The sequence below is a fragment of the Phaethon aethereus genome (assembly GCF_964289735.1).
Source record: "Phaethon aethereus genome assembly, chromosome: 23".
Classification (NCBI taxonomy): domain Eukaryota; kingdom Metazoa; phylum Chordata; class Aves; order Phaethontiformes; family Phaethontidae; genus Phaethon; species Phaethon aethereus.
Window position 1 is genome coordinate 7,190,744 of NC_138599.1, and position 27,750 is coordinate 7,218,493.

The 27,750-nt window shown below is 50.1% G+C and overlaps 1 protein-coding gene across 1 annotated transcript in view; it reads left to right on the top strand.

The window, feature by feature from the left end:
- The window catches only part of KIRREL3 (kirre like nephrin family adhesion molecule 3), a gene marked incomplete at its 5' end in the record, with an annotated part of 342,172 nt that overhangs the window by 226,948 nt on the left and 87,474 nt on the right, over positions 1-27,750 (top strand). Inside the window, 2 exons of the mRNA XM_082010028.1 lie at positions 18,146-18,295; positions 20,160-20,309. Coding sequence (XP_081866154.1) covers positions 18,146-18,295; positions 20,160-20,309 — 300 coding nt within the window. The remainder of the gene's footprint in view (positions 1-18,145; positions 18,296-20,159; positions 20,310-27,750) is intronic.

The following is a 27,750-nucleotide window of genomic DNA, read 5'->3' on the forward strand; positions in this document are numbered from 1 at the left end:
CTGCGCTGCTGGAGAAGCTCAAACTTCATTCGGTCCTCTGTCCTGACGGTGGAAAGTGTCTGTCCTGTGGGACCAGACCTGTTACATGTTGCTGGGTTTAGCTCAAGCAGCACTGGCTCTGCTCAGCCCACTTCTGCACACAGCGGAGCTCAACAGCCCATAAACAACTTGAGCATCTTCTTGAGCAGCCCAGCGTCTTCTTACAGTTTGCCCTCTGAGGCTTTGCATCAGTCTGCAACCTGGGAATGGGATTTCTTGCAAAGCTTTGCTCAAAGCTACAGGATCCCTGGCACAAAGTCTACTGGGATCCAGTGCAGCAGCGGGTCCGCTATTAGCTGGTCTCAAAAGCTCCCTGCGGGACGCGGTGCAAACCCTGCATCGCTAGCTCTGCGGTCGTCACCAGTAAAGGTGCTGTCTTCTCTGGGGCTTGGCAACTCAGGGAAGCTCACCCTACCCCAAGCGTTGTCACTCGTGTCTCCCCGCAAAGACACAATCCCGATTGATTAGGGAAGGCATCTCCCGTGTAAGCTGCATTGAGCCTTTTGTTCTTTATCTGACAAAGGCATTTGAGAAGGAAGAGGCGAGTGGATGAAGCAAGCTGCGGAGAAGTTGTTAAAGATGGATTGTTATCAGCAGAGGTCTCATTGATATTTCTGTGATGCTTTGTGTGTCTGTTAGCTAAACAAGGCAGGGATGTAAGTGAAACCTGAGGAAAAAACAGCAAACAAGCTGTCTTTTTGTCTGCTCTCAAGGGGAGACTTGGCCTGGGCTGGGTCAGCTGGAAAACCAGGTAAAAAGCAGGTTTTTTCCTCTCTTGCTGGAGAGGCATGTGCTGCTGCGAGCCAAGTCCTTGCTGGTGAAATCCATCATGCGTGTTTACAAGGGTGCTGCCAAGGGAGGGATCCCATGTGCTCTGCACCGCTCCGTTCAGGCAGGATAGGAAACACCTCCCCGTTTTACTGCTGCTCTCATGCCACTTCGGAGAGGGAGGGCAGGGTCTCATGGTGGTGCTCCAGTTGTCTACAGCAGTTGCAGTGCAGCTGAGCAACTCTACTGGTTATAAATCTGATACAAAGCTTGCGAGTTTTATGGTAACGGTGTTGTTGTAGCAGTTAATGGTCTAAGGGTATAATTTTATCTATTGATTTGGGTAGCAGTCCCCTGTGGAAAGCTATTGCTGTGCGGTCTTAAATAAATGAAAACAATACTTCCTTGGTCCCCGAGTACCTAAGATAATTCAGGAGCTGCTTCGCTTGCGCTTCAGCTGGCAGATGTGTATGGGAGAACCTGGGATCATGTGGAATCTGTGTTCCATCCCTTTGCAGGGGCTGGAAGGCTTGCTAAAAACACTTCAGGAATCTTAGGTGTTAAAATAAGCGTGGATCAATATCTGGGGGGTGGATTTAGAATATCTTGGCTACTTGAATTCCATTGCCCTTGCACTCCCCTCTAGGTCCTTATGGGACGTGCACCTAAGGAACAGAGCAAGCTGCTGGGAAAAACTTGTCCTGTAAGATGCAGCTGAAAAAGGGCAGAGATAAGGTTATGTACCTCACCCTACTTTGGCTGGCTCTTGCTGTCTCTGTTGGGTTTGGGGTGGTTTATTTTTAAAGTCTATCAGGAGGCAGGGGGAGCATCAATTATAGGAGATGCAAGGCTTCTCTCTGAAGATGGCAACTCTGGCTTTCTCATCTCTGTGCTGCCTCCAGGCCACCCTCAGAGTTTACCTTCGAGCCTGTGTATCCATTGATAATTTTCCCCTCTCTGCAGAGCTGCTGCTGCAGCCCGGGGGTCTGTTATTCAGCTTTCTTCCCTCTGTGTCCACAGGGACCCTGCCAGAGAGGTTGCTGGCAGGCAGTATTTCATTAGCAATACAGGTCACACTGTTGATGTGGTGTCCACCAGACCAGAACCTGGACATGCAGGTCTGACTGTGCTGTCAAGTCAGGTTCTGATGATGCCATAAATCCTCCCGGCCGGGACACGATAGCATGACTCTGTGGAAGCCTCCAGCTTCTCTACTTCTCTGGAAGCCACTGCTTCCAAGGAAGCCATCTGGACTTTGATTCAGGAAGGTGGCAGGAGGGTGACAGTATATCCCAACCCGAGGCTGGAGAAAGAACGTCTCTTCTGCCAATTTTGGGAGCCCTCCTGGGGCACAAGGACTGCAACGCAGTGCTGCTTTCTACCAAGCACTGCAGGCCTACCCGTTGCTGCGAGGAAAGACAGGGTTCGTTCCTGCCTGGTCCAGATCTCTAACCTCCCTCTCCTTCCTGCAAGGCATAGCTGGGGTCGGAGCTTCACAGACTGGAGCAACGAATCAGTACCACGTTACTATTGTTTAGAATATCAATTAAAACTGCTGCAGCCTTGTAAGTCCCACTCTGAGACATACCTGTATTGATGAACAGCCAGGCTTGCCATTAAAAAGGCTCTCAAGCCAGCAGAAGTAAATCTGCTGTGCAGTTGTGAGCAGAAACCTGCCATGGCTAGAGTACTTCCAACTAAAGCCAGGCTGTGGGCTGCGAGCCGAGTAAGATTTCTGTAAAGACTAAACCCTTCTGGTGTTACAAAGCTTTGGTATGCTATGAAAAGGCTTAAATAAATAGTTTTGAAGCTCTATTCCCCACGGGTTTCCTTGTGTGTCGTTAGGTCATGTAGCGTCATCTCTGCTCTGCATTCCCAACCTGTAAGGTGAAGCTCCTTTCTTGAGGGAGTGGTGCATGACCACTGTATTTCACAGCTCTAATGACAAATTGGAAGAAATTGTGTGTTTCTGGCCAACACACTGAACCTGTTCCCATTTCTCAATGAAGTGGGATTTTGTTGGATTTGACTGAAAGGTACTGCAAAACACCAAGCAAAGTACCTTGCTTTGTTTAGGCTGGCTTTTGTTTTTTTGAAACCCTTCTAAAAATCCATTCTTATCGTAAGGAAATAGTGAAGTATCATTATGAAGTATCAGGTTGAATGCTGAAAGTCCTGGGTGTTTTTTTTCTTCCCAAGCTATTTGCTCTGTCTGGCCAAACCCGGCCATCTGTATTCACTAAATAAAACCGAAGTCCATTAGCAGCCTTCAGGTTGGGGTTGATGAAGACAGAAGGAACAGGCATGGTCAAAAACCTGAGGGATCGGTAGGGAGTGCGGGTGAAACTCCCCTTGGCCAGGCAGCCGCCACGATGGTTGTGTAGTACCCCGGGCTGCTGCTGTGATCCTTCACAAAGCAACGAACTTAAACCATAAACCTTAACAATTCCCTCCAGCGCAGCAGCAATCTCGGGGCCTCTATCTATCTATCTATCTATCTATCTATCTATCTATCTATCTATCTATCTATCTATCTATCTATCTATCTATCTCCTTTTATGCCCTGTATTTGCTCCCATAGGTATTTACTCAATCTATAAATGTATTAATGGGGCTAATCTTAAAACGCATCCAAGAGAGATAACTTGAGATGGCTTTTTTTCCCTTTAACAGTCATGAAGGTTTTATATAGACGGGGGAAAGAGAAGGGAAGTGAAATGTTCAGTGACTAATGATCCTCATCAATATTCATGAGAGACGGTATGCATTTCGAGATTTAAAATAAAGGAAGGAAGAAAGAGAGAAAGGAATTGACTTCTTTAGAAGCTAAATGAAATATTTAGGTTGACCTGGAGTTAAGTATGCCAGGTCTTTGTTGCCATCGGCTTAGACCAGCGTTCAATGGAGAAGCTGTCAAAGAGAAGCGGGGGGAGGTTTCTGGAGACGGCGGGACAGGGAGGTCCGAGGGTGTTGGCTCACGTGGCAGCAGAAGTCTTCGGCTGAGGGTGAAGTCCAGGTTGTGCTAGGTGCTGTACAAACGGGGAGGGAAGCAAGCCCTACCCCGGGAACGTCCGCTGGCCGAAGCGAGGGTATGGAATAGCGGCAAGGGGGGTTGTCCACAGCCAGCAGCGAGGCTGGCATCAGACTCGGGCTGTCCCAGGTGAATCCTTGTGTGCCCTGTCCTGGGAAGAGCTCCTGCCTCGGCCGTTCCCCGCTGCAAGGCTGTCGTGTTTGGGAAGGGGCAGTGGTGGCTCAGAGGATGCAGCGGCCACTGGTGGAGACAAGGGTGCTGTGGGACTAAGCTGTATGGCGAGAACTGGCCCTTGCACGAACAAATGGCCCAGTCTACAGTCTAGTAGGAAGAACTGATTTATTTTTGTGGAAGATATATCTTTATCCGTTATACTGTTCCTTCCTGAGCCTTTTCTTTCTTCCCCTCCTTTATTTCCCTTCCTTTCCCCTTGTCTTTGCTCTGGCAGAAAATCACCCCAAGCGTCCCTAACTTCAAGTATTGGGGGGGTTAAATTTTCAGCTTCAAAACAAGTGGGGGAACCTTGGTCCTTCACCATCTCAGTCTTTTGTTAGCTGGAGTGGGGAGGAGAAGGAAAGCCTCTGCAGAGAAAATACCTGAAATACGGTTTTGTCAGAAGGATGTCGCTTGAGGTGTGCAGCAGCGATTGTGGAGGATGGGAAGATCACCGGGATCTTGATTACCAGATTTAATTGCTGAAAGAGCACGTCAGGCCTGGAAGAAAGGCATCCCCCCAGCCTTCTGCATCTCTCCTCTTCTAAATCTTTTTCCTTTCATCTTCTGCAGGCTGCCCTTGTCTCCCTCCGCTTCCGAGGCTGCTCCTCTTCATTTCCGTGCCGTCCCTTCCCTCCTCCGAGTGACAGCTGTCCCACCCCCACTGAGGTCGTTTGCCCTTGAGACCATCTTTGATCTGCGCCCTGATAGAAGGGACGAGTATTGACTTTGGCTTCGGCTTCGTTAAGAGGCAGCCTCATTTGTCAACTTGTTTGTTTCGATAGCTGCTTGGGAGACGGCGGGGCCGAGCTGCGGCATTATTCCAGAATTAACTCCTTTTTCGAGGGTTTGCAGGCAAGGTTGTCGCAGGTGGCCCCACACAGCCCTCTCCTCCTCAGTAATCGATGTCACTGGTTTTAAGCAAGGTTAGATCCAGTGGGTTCGTGGACGGGTGTTTGGTGCCGCGAGCAGCTGTGTGCCGGTGCACTGAGCGGCAGTGCTGCCCGCTGGAGATGGGCACACTGGGCTCCCGTCTGCTCCTAGGGAGCTCAGAGACGGGGTCGCAGACGAGCTCTCGTGGCGAGATCCTTGAAGGAGGTTCTCTAGGGCTGGTTGCATAAGGATGGCAAGTAATGAAGATTAATTTCTCTTGTCAGTTGTCATCAGGTAACATGTCTGCCAATAATAGCTTCTGGTTTTAATCCAGATGGTCAGATGAGGTTAATCGAATGAGTTGCCCAGGATTTTTCTTCCTTTCCTGTTGGTTGGTGAGTAAGGCACTGGCAGGCATTTGCTCATGCTGTTCGACCTCTCTGGGAAGTGCCTCTCCGTGCTGCACGGCCCCAGGGCGGCTGTCCTGGAATGCCTGTTGTGGCAGGGCTGGGACCTCGGTGGTAGGGTACAGAGATGGCCAAGTGACTGACGCACTCCATCTGCTGCTCCTCGAGAGCATTTTGGTGGAAACAGTCTTTCCCTAAAGTCACGTGAAGCGACTGAAAGTCTAGACATTGGCATTCCCGGGGTTGTTTCGGGGTTTGGAGCGGATTGGCACAACGGCCTCGGGAGGCAGAGAGGCTCATGGCGCTGCAGGATTCTCTCTCCCTCGGGTTGAGAGCACAAGGAAGAAGCTGTGCTGTGGAGGGCAGATGGCTGCAGCACCGGGCGCTTCCAGGCCTCTCTGACCTTGCACGGGAGAAGCAGGTGAAGACAAAAAGCCAAACTTCACGGAACCGACAGCGGGGGTCTGGTTTCCGGGAGACTTTAAAGTCTCACTGCCCTCGTGGGGAAGGGGCTAATGATGCTTTTTCCTTACTCCTGAGAGATACAGCAACATGCACTGAGCCTCTGATGGCCGGACACTGTGGAAACATCAGCCCGGCCCTACAGCGCCTTGCGGGAAGCAGCTCAGGGACCGGAGGCGCTGGAGCTGGGCTGTGCTGCAGGGGCTAAAGCTGCTTTTGGTGCTGGCTGCCTTGGGTACCTCCGTGCTCCTGGCAGCGAGGAGGGAGCTTAGGGAAAGATGCTCCTGGCTTTTGCCCCAGGCGTTTTGCTTGGGCAGATCCCGAGTTAATAAGGCGTCAGTAATTGCACAGCTCCACGTGGGCTGCGAGGTGACTGGCACTGGAGCCTTGTGTGCAGCGCTGGTCCCTGCAGCCGGGGGAGCGCAGAGCAAAGCCAGGGAGAACGCTAACCGTGGTGGCAGGAGTGGCCCAGGGATTAGAGAGCAGGTTGTAAGAGGAGAGGCTGGAGGAGGTAAATTTATATAGTCTGGAGGAGGCTCAAGGGGAGACACGACCAGAGTCTATAAATACATGCAGTGGTAGAAACCAAGGGAGGAAATTATTCAGAAGGAGAGACGACAAGGAGCAGTGCCTGAAGCAAAGGCAAGAAAAGTTTATGCTGGGCTTTGTGTGGAAGGAGAACGACCTTCAGCATCAGGCTGGGATGGGGTACCCATGCTGCCAAGCCACCCTGCTGCTGCTCTGTACTCCCAATCCCCATGTGAAGCCTCCCAAAGCTGGTCTCTCCCTCCTACCCAGCTCTGCTTCGTTTTACAGCAGCCCCACCTTGTTTCTTCCCTGCCAGCCATTTCACACAGGTGTCCTGTGCCGAGCTGCCCCAGTATGCCTGGGAAGGATTAATAAAGTAGATTGAGATGCATTTGGGCTTATGGCTTGACAACTGGTTCCCCTTGGACAGGAACATTTGCCTTCGCTGGGTGACAATGCTTTGAGCCTGTAGCCTTAGGCGCTGTGGCTCGTTGCTAGTCATCTCTCCAATGAATAATACACAGGCCTGAATATCTGTCTGCATACATCTTCCTTTCCTATAGGGTAATTTAATGTTATCTTTGGGCCTCCTGCTCCCGAGATGAGGAGATTACTTCAAACCTGCAGCCCACAACCACAGCCATCGGTTTCAAACGTCATTAAGTTTCATTATAACAAATAAACACTGCAATGACATTTATAAGTTACCAGAGAGCACAGAAACACAAATATGAAGCAGATAAACTGCATTTGATCCAAATAATTACTGCAGGCAATATCGAGCTTAGGCTGAGCTGGCAGCCGGGTGCAGAGTAATTTATAGGAGTCTGTACGGCAGTGTGTTGCACACTGCTTCCTAAAAATTATGATGATGGTTATGTGTCTCTCTCTAAAGCCTTAAACAGGTTACGTTCCTGCCTCGCTGAAGGCAGGAAGCTTTTCCTCAAGTCAGAAACGGAGCTGGCACTGGCTAAATGTACGGCTGTTACTAGTTTGGGGACTTTCTCTATTCCCATTCTTCAGAATTTTAGCCTGAAAAGGGACCTGCATTTGAGGTTTGCTGTGGTTGAAACTGTAAAAGATGCAATTTTTATTTCCCCTGCTGGTCCCAGAGGTTTCTGTCCCCAGCTGTGGACTCAGAAGGTTTCCAGAGGTGGGGAATGCTTGGAGAGAGATTTCCACTGTAGGAGAGTGTAATATTATAAGGGGTTCCTTTCATGTTGACTCCCAGCTTTATGCTACCTGTTTTTAACCCTGGGGAAAGGTAATCCTCTACTAGCAAACCAGATGGACAAGCATCTCCCCCAGCTCCCCCCGTCCCCCCAAAAAAACCCTGAGTGCAAAGGGGTTTTGTAGCTGTGCTGGTTGTGTGAGCTCTCACAAAGCTTTGCCTCCCTGCGCAGGGCCGGGGGTTCGTCTGCTCCGGGGTGGCACATCATCTAACTAAGCCACGTGGAGCTTGTCACGGGATGGAAAGCTTCCTATGTCCTGCAGGCTCAACCCAGGAGGGGGTTCAGGAACAGCTGGGTTTATTGATGAGCATCTCTCATTACCTGCTAATTAACTCAGCAGGCTGGAATGTACTAATCTGCTCTTGGACTGGGGTTTTGCACAAGCAAGCCATTGACTCTGCAGTGGGGACCACTGAGAAGGAGGTAGGAACAAAACAAACCGCAAAGTCTTGTGTTTAAATACATTTGAGTTCCCTTCTGACACGGCCCCTTCTCCTCCAGCAATGGAGCAGAGAAGTCACTGGGTCTGTCAGCAGCAGTAAGGCACGGCTGCTTCCCCGTGGCTTCTCCTAAGGGTGCCCGTGGGCTGATAAAACAGTTGCAGGGCTATAAATATTGACTGAATTCATGTTTCCTCTAATTTTTCATGGTGTTCAGCTTTATTGGGTAAATCCCAGACAAAAAGCAGGAGCAGGTTGCTGCAGACAATGGTGCAGGTCGCTGGCCTCCTCTGTGTTGGCTGAGCAATGGATAAATGCATTTTCTAGGCATTTCCCTGGGTCCGTAGTAAGCCGTGGTTTTGGGGGGAGGGGGGAGCTTTTATTAGGCCTTCGTGTACAGTAGAAAAGTACGTAAGTTATTAAGCGCCTTCCTCAGGTAATGAGGATGAGCACGTGCATGAAACATTTCCTGCTGAACCGATGGTCTGCTCCCTGTCTGTTCATCTTAGCACTTCTTACCCCCTCCTGTCCTTCCCTGATGCTTTTTTGTGTGTATTGTATATGCTTCACTTTAGGCTGTTCTTCAGAATAATTTGTTTTAACTCTAGATATGAATCTTTCATGTAAAAAAAAAAGTGCACATATTTACAATCATTAACGCTTGGAAAAATCCAAACAAACAATAATTATAGCAGAAACCTGCTAATTCTCATTCCACTTCATCTTCAGACTTGATAATTCACACAGCCCAACCTGAAGCCATCTCACCCTGCTTCTTGGCTCAGCTGAACAGCAGGGAGCTGGAGTGCGTCCCCGGCCGCGGCGCGGTCTCGCTGCATCCGTAATAACACGTAGCTAATCTGGCTGGGAGCCCCCCCAGAAGCCACGCAGTCGATGTTCCGTGCGGACAGCGGACTCTCGACGTTTCAGGGCAATAGCAAGACTTGTTCTCGTGTTTTCCTGCCCCGATACGTGCGGTTTGGTACCCCACCCAGGCCTTTCCCGTCGGGGAAGGTACCTGTTCGCGGGTATCTTGCGTGGTGGCGATTCAAGCACCTGCAAAGGCGGCAACGGAGTCCCATAGAGAAACTTGGCTCATCACTCTTTGCGTGAATTCCCAAATCTGTGCAGTGAGCGTAGCATCCCTCTAACCTGTGGAGAGATTACTTACACTCAAATTTTTTTTAAGAAGGATGCGGGTGTGTATATATAGATGAAAGTTTGGGTAATTTTCTGATAAGTTTTGGCAGAACAGTGTTTAAAGCGGTGGATGGTAAGGGGGCTACAATTAAAGCTTATTGCGCAATGAGGTTTTCCCTGGGAGTTTGGCTAGAAGGTGGAAGACAGGAGCAGAATTTTTCAGTAGCCTTGGTATTAAATATCTGCATTTTCTGTTCTGAAATGAATCTTCATTTTGATTTCTTTCTGTGACTTGAAGCGTGCTAGAACAGATTTTGAGAAACGAGGATGGAAGTGAAACATGGTGTGACCCAGGGCAAGCTCTTAAGTCTAATTTTCCACCCTGTAGACTGCACAACTTCCAGTTGCTACTCTTCCTGGGAGCAGAGCCAGACTTTGAAATCTCCAAATTGTTTGTGAAATGGATTATTCATCCTTCTCATTTCCCTACGGACGAGTGTTCTGTGTGCCCTCTAACTCAAAGATGAGCTAGATTTGTAGGACTATATTTCAAAAGAGCAGCCCTGATCTGGGAACAAAGGGTGGGCTAAGGGGATGCTCCCGGATTGAATGATATCCAGGGCTGTGGGGGATCACTTGAGACGTTTCAGAAGGCCACAGGGGGTAAAATCCTTAAGGATTTTAGCCAGGAGACTTTGTGGGGGCAGACTGCTGCCCGCCGGTTTGAGCATCAGCTGTTATTTTAGGAGGAAAAGTGCTTTTTCCTCCTTTGCGGATTCAGGTGGGTGGTTTTAGGTCCCAGGAGTGTCTGTGCAAGACTCCTGCAGCTGAGGACCCGCCAGCCCCTTTGTGAGCGCTGTTTGTCAGCTACAAATCGTTAGCATCAGAAAAGCATCTGTAGTTGCCACGAGAAAGCCGGCTCGGCTGGAGTTACCGAAGCATCCCCTCTCCTTCCCTCGGTTCCCTCGCCAGCCCCTCAGCCTGGCCGCTGCGGAGCCGTGCCAGGACATCTACGCCTTGACAGAAGAGCAAATGGTAATTTATTATTCTGCGACAGCTCCCTTCAGGAGCGCTGATGACGAAATATTTCTTAGAGTCACTGGCAGTTTTCAGGGGGAGCTGGGGCCTCCAGGTAGATCCAGGCGAGGAATTCTCTTCCCCTCCGCTCGCGAGAGCAAAGCATCTCCCATCTCAAGCGAGGGATGCTGATCGGCGCCGTGCCCAGGGTTTCCCCTGCCTTTGAAATAGCTTGTGGTGCTGCCGCCCTCCCTTTCTAGCAAGAGCGGGCATCGCCCCTGTACCCCAAGCAGCCCTGGCAGGAGGCTCAGAGCCCGATCACGGGGTAACTGCGGCAGCCCAGGCGTTGGGACGAGGCTCTGGCCCTTGCCCGGGGCGCGGGGAAGCGCACGCAGCTCTTGGGTCTGCCGGTCGCTTTAGTGACGCGACGGGCTTTGCCTCCTGCTCGCCCTTCCCTTCTGCGGCTGCTTCTCTGCCGCAGGAGCAAGCCCTCTGCGCCGGCCCCCGTGGCAAAACGCTGAATTCGTTCCTATCTCCAGCCCAGGAAGAGTCCTGTGCGCCCCAAAGCTCATCTGGGGTTTTTTTTTTGTTTTTTTTTTTTTGGGGGGGGCTCTGTCAGCTTGTCTAATAGAAGATAACACGGCTTTCTACGAGCACAGCTTTATCTGGGCAGCAGGTACGCGCGAGGTTGTTAAAGCAAAATGGCCAGGAGCCATCTGTTGAGTCTGAATATTCGGTGCAATCCAGTCTGTAAGGTCACTCGAATGCTGCTTTTTGGGGACAGCTTATTTTTGATTCCGTGATGCAGGATGTTAGTTTGTTTTCTATCAGTGCAGCTACTGAGAACAGGCATTTAATCTCACAAAAGGTAGTTCTCGAAGCTGGTGCTGGGAGGAGGTTGCTAATAAATATCCCATGGTAAGTATACTCTTACACCTTCCCCAATTGGTAGCTAATAGCAGAGCAGACGATGACATTTAAGCCCTTTCTGCATGGCTGATCAAACTACTCACAGCGACTTTGAAAGCAGCGCTGGGATTTCATGTGGGTATCAAAGCAAGTGGAATACTCGATAGTTCAGATCTCTTGCCTGTGTGACTAATAGACAAAAGGATTTCTAAAAGGTCTAATATCTTATTCAAAATTTCTCCGTCTCCTGTTTGAAGCTACTTAGTGGACACAGTGGGATGCTGATGTTTCTTCTCTAAGCAGCATTAGGAAAATATCCGACATCACTGTGGGATGAGCTCAGGCGTGCGCGCGGGCTGCGCAGGCTTGCTCGGAGCGGGTGCGTGGCCGAGAGGCAAAGGGTTACGCAGAGGCCAAGCTTAAACTGGGCTCTGGCTGTTGAGGCTGCTTTTCTCAGGGTGGTCCCTGCACCCAGGATCATTTTGGCTTTGGTTCCACCTAGATATAGCCCACTTCTTCCCCTCCGTAGCTGCACGGCTGGCTGGAGCTGATGGGGACTGCCAGGCATTGCTTGTCGGGACTCTTCAAGGGGAGGAGGGGTCTCATCTCCCTCGGTGGTGGTGGGTGAGCCAAGCACGAGCTCAGGTCCCTGCTTTGCACCAGGAGAGGGCACACATCCGATGCCGGGTCACACAGCTAGTTGGTTGGCGAGAAAAAGGCTGCTGATTCATTCCTTGACTGAAGGGTGCTGTGCTATTTTCAAATTGAATAATTCAGCAGTATCAAGCGTACAGGAGCCACGTGAGCCGGACTTACATAGTCAAACTAAAAAAGGCCAAACTGACATTTTTGTTCAAACAGATTTTATTCCCTCCCACCCCCAAGGAAGTGAAATAAAATAATGGAAGGCTCGTGCAAGGGACAAACTCAAGCTGCCTTTCTCTTTTCTTCCGTGAAGCTGAAGGGAAGTGCAAGACATGGCTCTGGCCATCACCAACCAGTGACCCTCCCTGGGGATGCTGCTCCATGGCTCCTTATTCTGGACAGCACCACGGGTGCGATTCATCTGCTCCTGTCTGGGGAGCCACAGGTTTTTTGCTCCTCCGAAGGTGCAAGAAAAGCTTGCCTTTGTCCTTGTCTGGGGAAATCCTTGCTGTGGCCCTGGGGACGCTTGGCTGTCCCTTTCCTTTCCGCTCCACGAGTGCGGTGCTCAGCCAGAGCTCGCATGCAACCTGGAGGCTGGGCTGGGCGGCATCTCTCCCCGGGGAGGTAACGGGGAGGCAGGCGGGTGATGAGTGGCCGTGCCGCCCACGCGGCGCTGCCCTGCTCTCCCGGTGTGCACCACGCTTCCCCACGACTGACAATTCCAGAGAGCTCTGTAAATAATGTAACGCTTTTGTCTGCTTGCTTTTCCTAGTCATGTAAAAATCAATGCGGGCGTGTGTTTTCGAGCGCGATGGGCCTTACGCAGGGAGCTCGTTGTCCTTGGGTCGGAGAAGAGGACCCATGTGAATGAGCCCTGAGAGCCAGCCCATTTGTCACGGGATCGATAGCAGAAGCTGCGTGGGGTGGCGCGGAGACAAGCCCTTGCCTGTCAGGAAAGCGCGGGCACGCAGCCGTCTCTACCCTCCCTTCCCAGTCCTCCCCATGGTCAAGAGATGGCTCCGTCTGCAGGCGTCACTCGGTGAGGAACCAACCCTGAGCTGGGCTGAAATGCTGTGACTGTACATCAGGGCACTTGCTGGTGCCATCTGCTTGGTCTGGAGAGGGACCCTTCTAGGATGGTGCGTAGGCTTAGGTTATCACGCAGCATCCCCTTGATCGTCCTCCTACCCCGTGTCATGCCGGCTCCGAGTTGAGGGAAGGATTAGCTCTCCGCATTGAAGGACAAGGAAGATGTCCCACCGCTCTTAATCACTGGGCCTTTCATTTCTAAACAGTAATGTTTTTACGAGGAGCTTCGTAGTCCTCCTTCACCACTTCTATCCTCTGCTCGACAAAAAGGACTAATTCTTTTCAGAGCACAATGGAAATTCAAAGTTCCTCTTACATAAAAAGAGCCACAGTGTCTCCATTTCTAATGAGTCATTGTTCCCTCTCTAAGTCCCTTGCTTCTTGCTACAATACTGGCTTCTCTTGGGTAATGAAAATTTAACTATCTGCTCTTCCTGGTTGCCTCTTCTTGCAGCAAGCTGTCTGCAGGCAGGCTGGTTTTTACACGGGAGGCTGCAAGCTGAAATAATTTAGACAAGAACTCGTGCAAACAGATTTCAGTCTTCAGAGAGCTTAGAAAGCTGGTTGCCGATTCAGGCTTTGGCGATGGAAGGAGCTGCAAGGTCCTGCTGCGTGGCAGAGGCCCTGCGGGACCTTGGCAACGTCCAATTTTCTGGGTTGTAAAATGGGATTTTTTGGTCCTTCTCACCATGCGTGGGACTTCTCTGAAAAGGAATGCTACGACTCTGGCAGTGTGATTTCCCTTGGAAGTCACAAACATAGCAGAGTCTCAGCCTTTGTTTGAAAGAACAAGGCAGCATTACAGAGAAACAGTGAAAAACAGGAGCCGCAGGTGCAAAATCCATTAAGGAAATACAAAAGAGTTCTAAAGTGGTTCTCTCTTTTTTCCTCTTTTTTTTTGTTTCTTATGCTTTTATGACATGCTTGTGACTTCATAAGGATCCTGCCTGTGATTTTTTGAAAGCAGGGATAGCGTTATTGCCTGCTCGCCGTTCACGGTGGGCCCTTTATTCTTCCATTTTTGTTCCTGCTGTCTAGGATTTCAATAGCTGCGAGAAGTGTCCCCCGCTTTTGTTTTAGAGAGACTTCCTCCAGGAAGACAGGAGATCGCGGGGCCAGAAAACAGGTCATGCAGTCGTCTGGCAGCGTAAACAGCCCCTCAGGGAGCGAAGCAAAGGCAGCAACCGGGAGAAGATGAGGCTTCGAGATCAAGAGCCTCTCGCGCCTGCTCCAACGCCAAAGCCCCCATCTACAGTAGCAGGTCGACCCGCGGCTGACAACCCGCGTTCAGCAGAAGGGCGGCTCGTGAGCGCAGCTAGGACTTGGCCACGTTCCAGCGCCATGGCCAAGAGGCATGGTTAGCATCTCATTTACATATCCATTTGCTTTTTTAAAAAAAAAAAAAAAATCAGCAATGAATTCAGAGTCCTCATACCGGCTTCTGGTTGGCGCGTCTCCTCTCCGCTGGATGAATAGCGGAAGATGCGCGTGGATGCTCTTGGGGGGGCAGAGTCGGTGCTGAGCGGCTCCCGGCGACGCTTGCAGGAAGCCAAGCGTCACTCGGGCTCATTCTTTCTGTGAAAGCATGCCAAGTCTTTACACTGGGAAAGAGGGAAAACGGGGTGTGGAAGCAAGAGCAGTGCACTTGGTGCCGCAGGAGGGGGACTTGTAGACGTTGCTGCGTCTCCCTGCTGTTGGCGATTGCTGCCGGAGCGCAGAGGAGCGCTTCCCAAAACCAGAACCTGGGTTCCTTCCGTGCGGCAGGAAGGTGCTGTAGGAGGTGGGAGGGCTGATGGCCGGTGTGGGTTACCTTGCCTGCCCTCTTGGTTGAGTTCGTGCGGTCTGAACTCCAATCTCTGCAAGGATTTGGGAAGCCAGGTTATAGTTAAAACTGTATTTTTTTGGCTAATACCCTGTTTAGTGGAAGGGGAGAGACTGAGAAACTTCTGGTTGACCCACAGCACCTTGCGTGATCATTGAAGCGCTTGTTTTGTCCTTGGAGTCGAACCACCCTGCTTTGAAACCGAAGCGCCAGTTTGTAATAATGTTCTAAACGTTAGTGGGAAAAATACCCAACTGACGTGTTTCAGCCCATTTTCTTGTAGCTGAAACTGCTCAACCTGCATTTGTAAATCACCCTCTCTCAATCTCCCCATTTTCAGTTATTTTCTGTCAAGTATCTTATCTCCCTTAAAACTTTTCTGCAAATTACTTGTTCCTTTAACATTAAGACATAAGACAGCTGAAAGCTGTAATGTGGACGGGCCTCTGATCTTCCAAACTCAGTTAAACCCCATCATCAGACTTTAACCTGATTTGAAAGCTAGTATACTTTGGTGCTTTTTTTTTTTCCCCCCTTCTTTTTTATCTGTGATTTAGGGAGAAATGATCCTGCCATGGAGCAGGGACTGGGCCAGGGAGTGCTCTTAAGGTCCTTATTCCCATCTCTCCTCTGCTGTGACTGAGCTGTTTGTAGCGGAAATGGAGCCTTGAACAAAAAAAAATGGTTTCAAGTGACAATTTTTCACACTGAAAAAACAGAGGGAAGGAAAAGACAGGAGACATATGCCATGTTTCTGCTGTGATTTTCCATGGCCATCAGCTGCTCTCTAAAAGAAATCAAGAAACAAAAAAAGAAAAAAAAACAACCCCAACCCTAAAAAGGGCTTAATTTCCAGCAGCAATTACCAAATGAAGCCTCTGCTTAATGGACATTTTCAGAGGGCATAGACACCACTTTGTGCTTCTGCTTTCTCATTACGACTCTTGCAGCTCCCAGCTGACAACCTGATAATTCTCGCCGATAAAACAATCTTTTTGGGTTATTGCCGCGTTCTCAGCGCTGTCCTTGCTTGCCTTAAGAATCGTCAAGATTACGGAGTGAGCTGTGAAAACATAGTCAGTGGGTGGAAAATACATACATTAAAAAAAAAAACAAAACACCCCAAAAAACATAACAAAGCAAAATGCTCACTTTTTTCTGTTTTCTAATTTTCCCTCTCAGCCCCACTTTTCCCTATTATGCTAGTAGTGCTTGTCCTTTATGAGTCTGAATAAAATACAGAGCTGATTAATATTCCCTATGAAATCAAATTTCTAAACATTAATTCAGAACAGCAAGGGTTTCTGCTAGTGTCGGAGTCAGGTATCACCGTGGCTTCCAGCGAGTCTCTCCCAGCGGAATAGAGCTGGAATCTGCTCTGGAATAGACCCGTCCTGTTGTGCATGCGACGCCGCACCCAGAGCCACCACCGCGGCCTTTTGGAGCCCCTGTGATGAAAATCAGACTTCCTTGCAAATACGGGGGTGCTGGGGGAGCCAGGACCTCTGAAATCCACGGGAATAGGGTGCTGGAGGTGCGCCTGGGCGAGGTTTGCAAAAGTTGCTGCAGGGCTTTTTAATCTGATGTATATAAATGAGTAGAAATGCAGAAAGGATAGCTCTGCTCTTCCCCTGCATCTTTAGCTGGCTAAGAGCAAGTTTAAGTTAAGCTACAATAAATTAAATTGAAATATAAGCGTTCACATGGGGGCGTACGTTGGTTTAACTGCACCAGTTAGAAAATGATGGAGCTTTGTAGCTTTGCCCTGTAGGCAAGGCCAAACAACTCATTTGGAAACAAGTTTAGTTGCGAGAACTTGTGTCACACTTAACCTTGGTTTAGGATTAATCATCAGTCAATGATTAAATTGAGTTAATGTAAATTAGGATTGAATTGATTTAGGGTGCTTCGCATGGAGACTGTCCTGGTTTAACAAATTGATTTTGAAGAGAAACTTTTTCTTCAGCTGGTACAATTCTTTGTGTTGAACTGACATTCAGCTGAGGGGGTGGGCCTTTAATTCGGTGCCTGTTGCAGGGCGATAATTCACACCCAGCAAGGCTCCTGATCTTTAAAAGCCCTCAGGTAACGCAGCGAGTCGCAATCCAGTCGTTCTGCCTTTCTCCCAACTTCTCTCTTTTTCAGATCTCTCCTATATCCAGAGCAAGAGCAAGGCTTAAAGCGCTGGCAAAGCGATGGTACTGTTCAGGTGCCCCACAGCTAGCTAACACAGAGGACCACGCTCACAAGGTGTCCAGATAGCAGCAGATCAGCCTGACATGGCTTTACATGTAGGACCTTCCGGCATTAAACTGCGGCGCTACGTCCCTGTGCTGGCTTGTAGCACAGCGAGCCATCTCTCTAAGATATCCCAGAGGTATATTTGGTTTAGGGGTTCTTTGTCAGCAGTTTGTTCTTGCTTTTACTCTTTCCTTTACACGAAAGAAGGGAGTGAGCTGGCACTGTGCTGCCCTGTGCCCCTATCTCTGTTGGACCACGGGGATGTGCTGATTCCCAGATTCCCACCTTGCCCGATTGAAAACCAGAGCACTCATTTTGGAAAGAAACAAACAGAGGGAATTAACACTTGCAATATTTTTCAATGGTGGCAAAGCCAAGGAAGGACGGTGTATTTCAAAGAGTGAAAAGAAAATGTAATGGCAGCGCTTAGCAAACCCTGATGTGAAAAAGGTTAAGCTGCATCAGAGTACTTTCTGTTGAAAATGAGAAGTTTCGCCTCGCGCCTGAGCTGTGAGACATCTCACCATGGCAGGAGATGACCCGAGGGCTTTGAATTGTTAGCGCAGCATTCAGGGAAGGGGAAGGGTGAGGATAAACCACCACATTTGGTCCACCTGTGTCAACCGAGGTGGGAGGTGTCATGCTGAAGAGCCTGGCTCATGAGGGTTGGATGGTTTGTGAGTTTGATGATGAAGCTTTGGCAAAAGGCAGTGCTGAGCCACGACCATTGCTTCCTTTCGTCCCCAGATGTGCGCGAAGCTCCCAGCAAACAGAAGTAGGTTACGCTCTGGGAGAAGAGAGAACAGCAGCAGCTGGTTGTTTTCCTGCGTGTTTTGTAGCAGGATCTGATGGTGCATCCCAATTTCAGAGAGCATGGGAGGTGGGAGCGAGGCTCGGAAGCAGAGGACCAACATCCTCTTGATTAGGTGTAATACAAAATATTGCTGCTCCTGAAAACCTGCTGCTTTTCTGTCTGCTGACCGTAACGGTGAGAACACTAGCACCACAATTTGGAATGAAATCCAAAATTCAGAGTTAGAGGAAATTCAGGTTAGCGGAAATGCCTGGCATCTCTTTGCTGAATCATATTTTTTTCCCCAGGGAGGAAAAAAGTTGCAAATTTTTGTCTGGGTGTATGAGGGGCCGTAAGGAATCGCATGATTAAGAGCTGCAGAATTCAGCCTTAGGTTTGTCCTGTGGCAGGAGCATCTTGGGCCGTTGCATCCCATCGTGTGGAAAACCGCCCCAGAACCGACAGCCTACTCTTTCTCTCTTGTTCCCCTCTCCAGGTCAAGCGTCCTCCTTCACGCAGCAGCCGCAGGACCAGGTGGTGATCGCTGGGCAGCCCGTGACGCTGCTGTGTGCCATCCCCGAGTATAATGGCATCGTGCTGTGGATTAAAGACGGGCTCGCCCTTGGGGTCGGTCGGGATCTGTCAAGTAAGTCGTGATGCTACCCTACCTAAACAAGGAAAACGGGAGCTGTCCCTGCCCAACAGTGCGGGTGCAGCCAGAGTTTTTTGGGGGGAATGATGAGTGTTTTCATTTCGACTACAAAACCTTCCCCTTGCTCAGACTCAAATGCATTGAAACTTGGAGTAAACAAAAACTTTTTTCACTCTTGACTTGAAACAAAATGCTTTCCCAGAGGTGCGACCTGACCCTTTGGAAAGCGTTGCTTTGGTTTCGGTTGACTTTTGGAAACAAATGTCATGCTTCCAAAATGCAGGCTGAAATGCTTTGTAAATGTTGAAAGTGCCTGTTTTGACATTCTTAAAAAAAAAAAAAAAAAAAAAAAGTAAGTCTCTGTTTGCTTTGGATAAATGTGTTTATTGCAATCCAACGGAGCCTACGGGTACCTGTGGCTTCCTTAAGCTTTACTTTTGGCAAATTATTGTTTGGTAATAAAATTCCCCAGACTTCTCGTTATTTAATCCCACGCATGCATTGTGATTGAGGGTGTATTGCAACTGGCAAAGACTCTGGAACAATAGTGGAGAAGTTACACAGTTTATTCTATATATTTTGCTGGAAAATACTCATTTTTTCATTAAATACTTCACGTGACAAAGGGAGAGTGTTTGCTTGAAAGCCAGAAACCTGGGAGGGCACCAAGCCCTTCCAGGAGCTGCAGCCTGGTGCCCCCGAGCATGGCAGAGGTTGTACACGTGTGATGTTGTACAACCACGTGTACAACGTGCTTGGTCGTACACCAAGGTCGGCTTGGTGTTGAGCTCAGCTTCTGCAGAGCACAGGAGACCCAAGAGGGTTTTTCTCCAAGACAAGCAGCAGCAGCGGCATTCGGAAACCGGGGGAGGATTCTTGTTTCTTGGTCTCCAGGGACCCCACTCTTCTTTAAAGCGCAATGCCTGCTTTATCTTTTCTTCTATTTTTTAATATGTATAATTACTCATTTCTCAGGCTTGTCTGAGTGAGCAGTCCCCCTTCAGCTGTTTTTCAACGCTCTATGCCACAACTTTTACGTACATTAGAGCGCTGAGCTTCCCATACAAGACCTTGAAACACAAACGGGTAACAACAGCTCCACTGAAGTACGTAGCTTACGTGAACGACTGCCACAATTAACGGAGCTGGGGCTGCTTTAAGCAAGAGGAACTGCCAGCTCGCGTGATACCAGCTCAGCCAGTCACCTAATTAGCTAAATACAAACAAACCCATCATTTGTATTTCTTGCGGTTCAGGAGAGCAAATCCTGCTGTTGATAGCTTGTGAAAGAACAAAAACACAAGCGCGTGCCAGGCTGCCTGTGTTACACAGCGCATTAATCACCAGCGCAGGGAAGGACGGGGCGATGGCAACCTTCCTTCTGTGGTGCTTCAGATGTCTCGAAATGCCGGGCAGACTGATCAGGGCTGCCGGTACCCCCGCAGACCCCTGCCCAACCTTTACGCAGACCTAATAGTGGAAGTATTCCAGAGTTTCGCCGCAAGCACGTGCACAGCTGTCTTAAGGAATTAGGGCAATCCCATGACAGGCCACAGAGGAGCCGGAGCTGGCGGGTTTCCTGGTGGAAGGGTTTGTCCCTCTTCCTAGGGATTTCGGTGAACACTCCTTCATTGGCACTGCTTTTTTGAACTCTTAGGGCAAAACCTGCAGTCTCTTTCCTGAATTTGGAAGGCCTCACTCTCTCTGTTTTTGGGCTGGCTGCTGAGCAGGGGAAGAAGCTGCCTGACTCCTGGGCATCTGCTGCGGGGCAGCTGGGGCTCTGCACCCATGCTCTATACCCTTCATCCTTGGGCTCGTTGGTCCAGCTGCCTCCTGACTTGTGCGATGCGTCCTGCAGGTTATCCGCGCTATCTGGTCGTAGGAGACCATCTGTCTGGAGAGCATCACTTGAAAATCCTGAGAGCCGATCTCCAAGATGACGCCGTCTACGAATGTCAGGCCATCCAAGCGGCCATCCGATCCAGACCTGCCCGGCTGACTGTTCTCGGTAAGTCCCATCTCCTCATCGTGTTGGCAGTTCTTTGCTTTTACTTTTTCTCTCCTTACGGTCGCACTGTGTGGCTTTTTGGCAAAATGTTTTGTTGCTAAATGAAGAGGACTGGCAAGGAATCCATCGTGAGAGCAACAGGGGTGCATCTTGATCCTAAATACAGTGGCAAAGGAGGCTGGTTAGGGAGTAGAGCAATTCTGGGATGAGTCATACAGTCACAAAATGTTTGGTACTTCAGCTCTCCAAATATACGCGCTGATTCAAGAATGCATGTGCGTAAATTTAAGAATATGAGGAGTGTCAGTGCCTTGAGCGCGACAAGCGTTAACCCTTGCTGCAGTGCTGTCCTATGGCGGGACCAGGAGGACTACACCGCTTGAGAAAAGGCTGATTTTCATACTGTCTTTCTACTATCTATTTTCAGACATATCTTTTGGCATCGTTCGTTTTCCAGTAATTATCTTTCCCACGAGCAACACGGGAGGATGTTGCATGGGACTGCAACAGGAGACTGCTCCCAGCATCTTGTAAAGACCCTTTTTGGGTGGGAGATGGGAGAGTAGTACTGGCAAAGGTAAAGGGCTGTGCTGACAGGCTGGCAAAGTGGTTGTGGGTGTATCAGGAGAGCTGGGAAAAGGCAGGCTGGATCAGTGAGACTTCCCAGTATGGAGGTGGCTTCAGAAAAGATAATGAAAATGGTATTTTTCTTGAAAAGCTTGGACAAAAAACAGTCTGTATTGCTCCCAGATACATCCTGATTATTCAAAGTGAAACTATTTACCTATTTAAGTTTATTTAAATTGAAGTTTGGATTTGATGATGTTGCTGTTGTTGGTTTTTTCCAGTTAATTTTCAGGAACCAAAAAAAAAAAAAATCTTTAAAAAAGATCCCTACCGATAATTTTGGTGGTTTTAGTTGGATCAAGGCTAACTAGTCTTAAGTAGCCAGAAAAGTGAATTAAGGAACTAGTTCTGGTTGAAGGTGCGCCTCACCGGAGTCTGCGCACCGCTGCGAAAATAAGTTCCAATTTCTGGTTTGTAATTTTTCCCTGCGTTTGTTTTTCTCTCTCCGCAACCCTACAAAGTACCCTACCCCCAAAGTTACACAACTGCCATCTCTTCCTTCCCTGACCCCCAAGATAATGATGATTTTCTTTTGATCCATCCTTCTGCTCAATCAACTCTTTGCAGCGGCTCAGAGCTCTGACATGTGCCCATACATGAAAGAAGCCTGCAAATGAATCGGAAAGCAGAACGCTGCTGTCGGAGGGGCTTTCTCACTTACCGACAACCTCCGCAAGCTGTGTCACCTTCCCCTCCTTCGCCCGGGCTCCCTCCTTCTGTTGTGAAGGCAGAATACGTTGCTGGAGCCAGACAAAAGAAATAATGTTATTTAATTAGAGCTAAAGATTTCAAAACTAATTTAGTCCCAGGGCGCACGGGCGTACGTCAGAGCTGCTGCAAAGCGTTGATTGAGCAGAGAGATGTTTTTATGGATCAAAAGGAAATCGTTATTATCTTTGGGGTTGCGGAATGTGTTGAATAGATGGTAGTTAATGTTTATGTGAATATACATGCTAGTTGCTAATTGGTACATTTACCTAAGATGTTCAGCAACTTCTATTTGCAGCGTTTTTTCCTTTTAAGAAGATTAAAGTTATGGCACATTCAACTTGAGCCCAATCGATAAGAAAATGGGGCTTTGCAACCCATCAGTAGCACATCTTTGACTTTAGATGTATTTATGCAGATGTTCTGGGGAAATTTAAGGCTGGTTGGGGAGGTACGAGTGATAGTCCACAGCCTCAGAAAGGGGCTGGAAGGTCGTTAGCGGTCAGCAGTTTGCACGTCGATACCTTTGCGGTAGGATGGCGTGTCCCGCCGCACCGGCGGCGAAGGCAGACGTTGCCACGGGTGGTCTGCGGTCTGCGTTTTAGCCAGCCTAATGGAGGGGAACAGAAACGGCACATTAAGAGTAGATGCCTCCAACACCCCGTGTGTTAAGAGCTAGCACTGGCTCCTGACAGCCGGCTGCAGCGTGCGGTGCATCGAGCTAAACCGATTGTACGTTAGGGAGGCAAAGCGTGTTTGTACAGGAAAATGGAGAGACGTTTTCCGTGGTTACAGATGTGCAGTGCCACCAGCTGTGCAGACATTTCTCCCCTTCGGATCTGACTCGACGAGCCTGCTTTAGTCGTGAGCTAAGCAGCCGTCTCCGGAGGGACGCGGATCTCCCGGATTTCATCTCGCTGGGTTAGGAAGGGATGTGACAGGCTACCTGAGCCGCCTCATTTGAAGAAGGTGCTTGTGGTGCCTTCCTTCATCCCAGTCTGCCCAGCTTCACCTGAGGCTGCAGGCATCACCTAGGCAGGAGAGGATCCCTCCGCTCTCCCCGGACCTGCGTGCAAACCTTGCGGCTCTCGAGGAAACGACTTGTCCCAGCCGGAGCAGAGCTGGGAGGCTGTCATGGCCGGGAGCCCGACATCTGCTGCTGGGTTTGCCAACGACCCGAGGGGCTCGTCAGCCAGCCAGGGATGTTGGAGGCAGTTCTGGGGAACCCCATCCCGCTCTATCACACCCCAGCCTTGTCTCTGGAAAATACTTTGCCTGGATTTTTTTCCTTGCGTGTGTCGTTGCTGCCTTGTCCATTCTTGCCAGCTTTTCCACTTCCTTGGTATCAAGTAATCCCCTAATGCCTCCCAATTCAGTTTCCAACTGCTGTCATTCATGTCTGACAACAGCTCTATGGGGCTGATGCCTCCTGCTTCTCTACTCAGATGCAGAGCTACACCATATTTTAATGAAATATTTAAGGTTTTGTCACATTGTTTTCAAATCTACATGGTTAAATGTAGTGGAACAGATCATTCCATAGCCTTGGAAGTCCAAACATTCAAACAGATGAGCCTATTAATGTCATCAGCATCGGGGAAAGTCTTTTATTTGTAGAGGGTCAGGGACAAATATTGCTTGGGAACCCAGCTAACTCATCCCAAAGCTGAAGGACCCCCCTTCTTCAGGTGTCCCTCACCTTCCCTCCTACCATTGCCCAAATCGTCCAGGGAAGAAGCCGCTGCTCTCTCTCCTAGGGACGTCTGCCCCAGCGGCTGATAAAGCTGATGAGATGGGATTTGGGAGATACGGAGGCATCCACATTTTCTGCAAGCTAAGGGTGTCGGAGCAGCGGTTCGGAGGGGGAGCCCAAGCCAGGCAGGCTTTGGGAAGCCACTGGAGGGCTGTTTGCTACCTGGTACATCTTTAATGGCAGGGCTGCTTAATTTATGATCTATTTAACTAAGCCGGGGTATTAATTACATAAAGTAAGAGCCTGATTAGGACTTGGAGAAATTTAAAAATAAAATCAGACAGCAATCGAGCGAAATAGCAAAGCAAACACTTTGGCTGTAACCACTGGAGAGTTCCCTCCGATCTTCCATCAAAGCTTGGAGCAGGGAGGGCAAATACAAGAGATTATATAGCCAACAGATGTGTGTTGTTAAAATATGCATCTGCCAGCCGTGTAGTTTCAGGAGCCAGAGGGCTAGCTTGTGGATCCTTCTGCACCCGGGGGACCGTGAATGAATTGGAGGCTCCGCCAGCCGAGCGAGGATTTGCAGACACGTTAATTAGTGTTGAGTTCCCAGATCTCGAAGGCAGCCAAGCGAGGAGGAACTTTGAAGAGAGCATTGACTTCCCGGGAGGGAGAAGAGGGGAGCCCCGGCTTGCCCTGCCGACCTGGCAGCGGCGTGGCGAAGCCTCAGCCCAGGACGGCCAGGGGAAGGCAGGACCCGCGGCGCCAGCAGGGTGGTCAAGCGAAGCGGATGGATGGTAGCGCGGTTGCGCTCCTTCACTGGTGCCTTGGCAGGAGCATCCCAAGCCTGCCCTGCTCAGTGGTCCTCCCCAGGCGGGGTGCGATGCCTCCAGCCCTGCCTCGCACCACAGGCTGTCCCGGCGAGCCCTGTGCACCACCAGCGCTGCAGCACAGGGAAGGGGTCTCTGGTCCCAGAGAGATGCTGGTGGGAACTTGGTGACAACCAGGACAAGGGGACCATGGGGGTGTGAGGGGGGAGGCAGAGGAGCTACTTCTGGAGACTTAAGGTGCATAATTGATAGGCAATTAACTTGTACATTCACCCTTTTATAGTCTAATTCCCTGTCTCCACCCCCTCCACAGCCTCTTCCAGTACTAACTCTGCCTTCATGTGTGTCCCATTAGAAATAAAGCTTTCTTAAATCAACATGAATTATTTAATGCTACAGATTAACTTAATTTGAAGTGAGAGCTCCTGTCTTTCAAGATGGAACAAGCCAGGGACAGGAGAAGAGGAGGGTCACCCAAGTGTCAAGTGCGTTCACATTCAATCATGGCCCTTTTCCACTTTTTATTTTATTTTTTATTTTATTCCAATGTCTCTTTCTAGCTGAGCCTTTCCAGTCCTCCCCTGCGGAGCACAGTAAGCTATTTCCATTACCAGAATGATCACTGGCAGCTTGAGCCATCTGCGTTTCCCAGCTTTCCTGCTCTTTAGCGGAGTTTGATCAGAAAATAAAGAGGCTATGGGCTGGGAAGAGGCCATTTTTCAGTATTTGTTTGTAATGCTGAGCTGCAACAAGAAAATGTGGACTAGGTGATGTTTCAAATCCAGAAACAGTTCAGCTTGGAGCCACCTCAAGTATTTTTCCATACATTTTAACAGAATACAATTCTCTGAATGCACAATTCAGCCTAAACCAGCATGTAGAGTCAGGATGACAATTTAGAACAAAAAAAAAAGTGATGAAATTGTGATCATTTTCTTCCAGACAGTTTCTTCTCCTTGAAAAGTTTGGGTCTTCATGAAGCTGCATTTTCTGCTGGGAATATTTTCAGAGGCAAAATAGCAACCGGGTCTACTGAGAATGAAACGGCAACATCAAACAATTGAGCACAAATCCCAAATAACCTAAATATTTGATGTCATGTCTGAGCAGCTTAAGTTTACAGCGCTCTGAGCCGGCTCCTTTTGATAGCGAAGGTTGGACGGGTTTCCTTGCTGGCATCCCTGCGTGGCTCCTGGGGTGGGAAGGCATCTCCACGGGCTCGACCGTACCCAGCCAGACAGACCCAGGGTCTTGGAGGTGCTTGGTGCTGTACAAATTCAGGGTGAAAGGCAAGCTCTGCCTCGTTCAATCTAGAGCTGGAAAACCAGATCAAAGAGAGGGACCGTATGCTAAAAGCTCAGCTCTAACGATGGGTCTTCCCAAGCTGGGTTTCACTTGGGCATTGGGAAGTGCTGCTCTTACCCCGTTTTGCAGGGGATTGCACCCTGCCTGTCTGGAGGAAGGAGGCAAGGCAGTGGCGACATCAGCTCCACTCTCCTTACTTTGAAGGAGACAAGCAAAATTGATTCACTTACGTCCCCATTAAGCACATCGTAGCTGGCTGTGTGTGCCGGGGTGAAACTCTGTATGGGATGTGTCCGCTGGCCTCGGGCTCTGCCAGCCTGATTGCTGGAGAACGATGACTTTCCAATTATACAACGAGGGGCAGAGGAAAGCTAAGATAAGGGTTTTGTTTCACATTACGGATATGTTCTGCAGCTTTTGCTGTGCCGTTGTAGAGCTGCTGAGGTAGGGAGTAGCTCAGTGTGCCCAGTCGCCGTGAAAAGCCCTTTCCCTAAGGACCCCAGGGGGAGCATCCCAGTAGTCGCTGGGAAACCTGGAGCTTCTGCAAAGACAGCCCAGTTTGCACGCTGCTTGGGACAGCACCCTGATGGGCATCGAGCCTGTCCCAGTCCAATAAGGCATAGTTAATACACCACTGTGTGACCAGAAAATTTTAAAATATATATATATTCATCATGTGCATTAAAAATTATAAACATATTTGTTCCCAACAGGACAGGGCTGTATGTGAGCTGCTGTTTGACTGCGTGGAGGGAAGTTCACCTGGGCCAGGTCAGCACTAAGCACGTGCTGCCTCTGCTCCCTCAAACCCTGGCCCGGTGTTACCGGCTCGCACCATTTCATGCGTAGTCTTGCAAAATTCGTGTTTTCTTAAAGCTCGGGGCCCCAGGCTCAGGCGATGCCACGAAAGTCGTCTTGTTCTGTATGTAAATTAACGGCTAGCCTTCGGCGCCGCAGAGCCGGGTGCGAGTCCTGAAGGAAGAGTTGTGTGCCTGGAAGCCGGTCTCGTCTCTTTGAACTGCATCGCTTGGTCTACCAGCAGATACCACCTCTCCCATCAAACTTCACCTTCGCACATCCTCAGAGCTGCAACGGCATTCCTGCCTGAATGCTGAAGACTGAAGGGCCACAGAGTAAATAGGAAGAGACACGGTTAGAAATGATTAATGTTCGGGTTCTTGCGCCAATCTGTGATTTCTTGTCTCGATGCGGGGAGGGCCTGACCTGTGTATTTATTGAACACGAAGCATTTGGCTTCTCTGTGCGGAGTCTGCTGGTCTGTACCGAACTGATGGATGCAAAGCACATATTGCTGATAAAAAGCCTTCCCGATTCTCTGCCATCCCTGCGGACGCAGCGGCGGCTGCATCCCTTGACCCCATTCCCAGCCCCTCTTGCTGGCTGTGCGCACCTCCCCGCCCCTCGCACAGGAGCCGCGAGCCTCCTGCGCCCCGAAGGCGCCGTGAAATGCCGTGGGGGTGCTCGCTGCGGGTCGAAATCCCACCGCCCTGCCGTGCTCATCGCTTGCGCTGCTGCGGCTGCGCCGCCTCCTGCTCTGGGCGCAAACCTCTGCCTCTCGCCCCCGAATCCTCCCCAGTTTGCATAAGTCCGGGAGCCAGTGCATCACGCGAGCCTTTCCCCTTTGCGTCGTATACCGCATCGAATGGCTCCTTGCGTGCGGACAGGGGAGGTTATTCTGCTTTACGCCCTTTTGGATGGCTGACGCCTTGCTTTCTGCATCACGCAAAGACGCCCCGCGCACGTGCAAACCTCTCTTTGCTTCGCACGCCTATGCGCGTTTCTCCCTCTTGCCGGTCCGGACAAGGCTCCCCCGTCTGTGTCCCACACGTGCTCCTCGGCACCTGTGTTACCTGTACGCACAGCAGCTCCGTCCGTGCCTCGCGCGCGTGCACGCAGGGATGCGATACAGGCTGCAGCGCCGCGCACGCGGGCTGCGCACACGGGCTGCGCACGCTGGCCGCTCGGCCGGCGGATCTGTCACCGCCGGGAAGTTGGCGGGTTGTTAGTGACCTGCCAAAAGTATTGACTCCCTCTCCCCTTGTCAGCTGGCGGAGAAGAATGAGGCCCTCGAAGCATGACATCACCTGAGTGACAGCCCCTGCTTTCTTATCGATCCCCCGGAATGAAAAACGAACCTCAGGCTCGGCAGGGGCACGGCCGGCGTGAAAGCGGGGAGGACGCTTTGGGAGAGGCTGCGTGACGCGGCTGGTGAGGTGTTCCTGCTGGAGGGAGCCTGCCCGCCCCCCGTCTC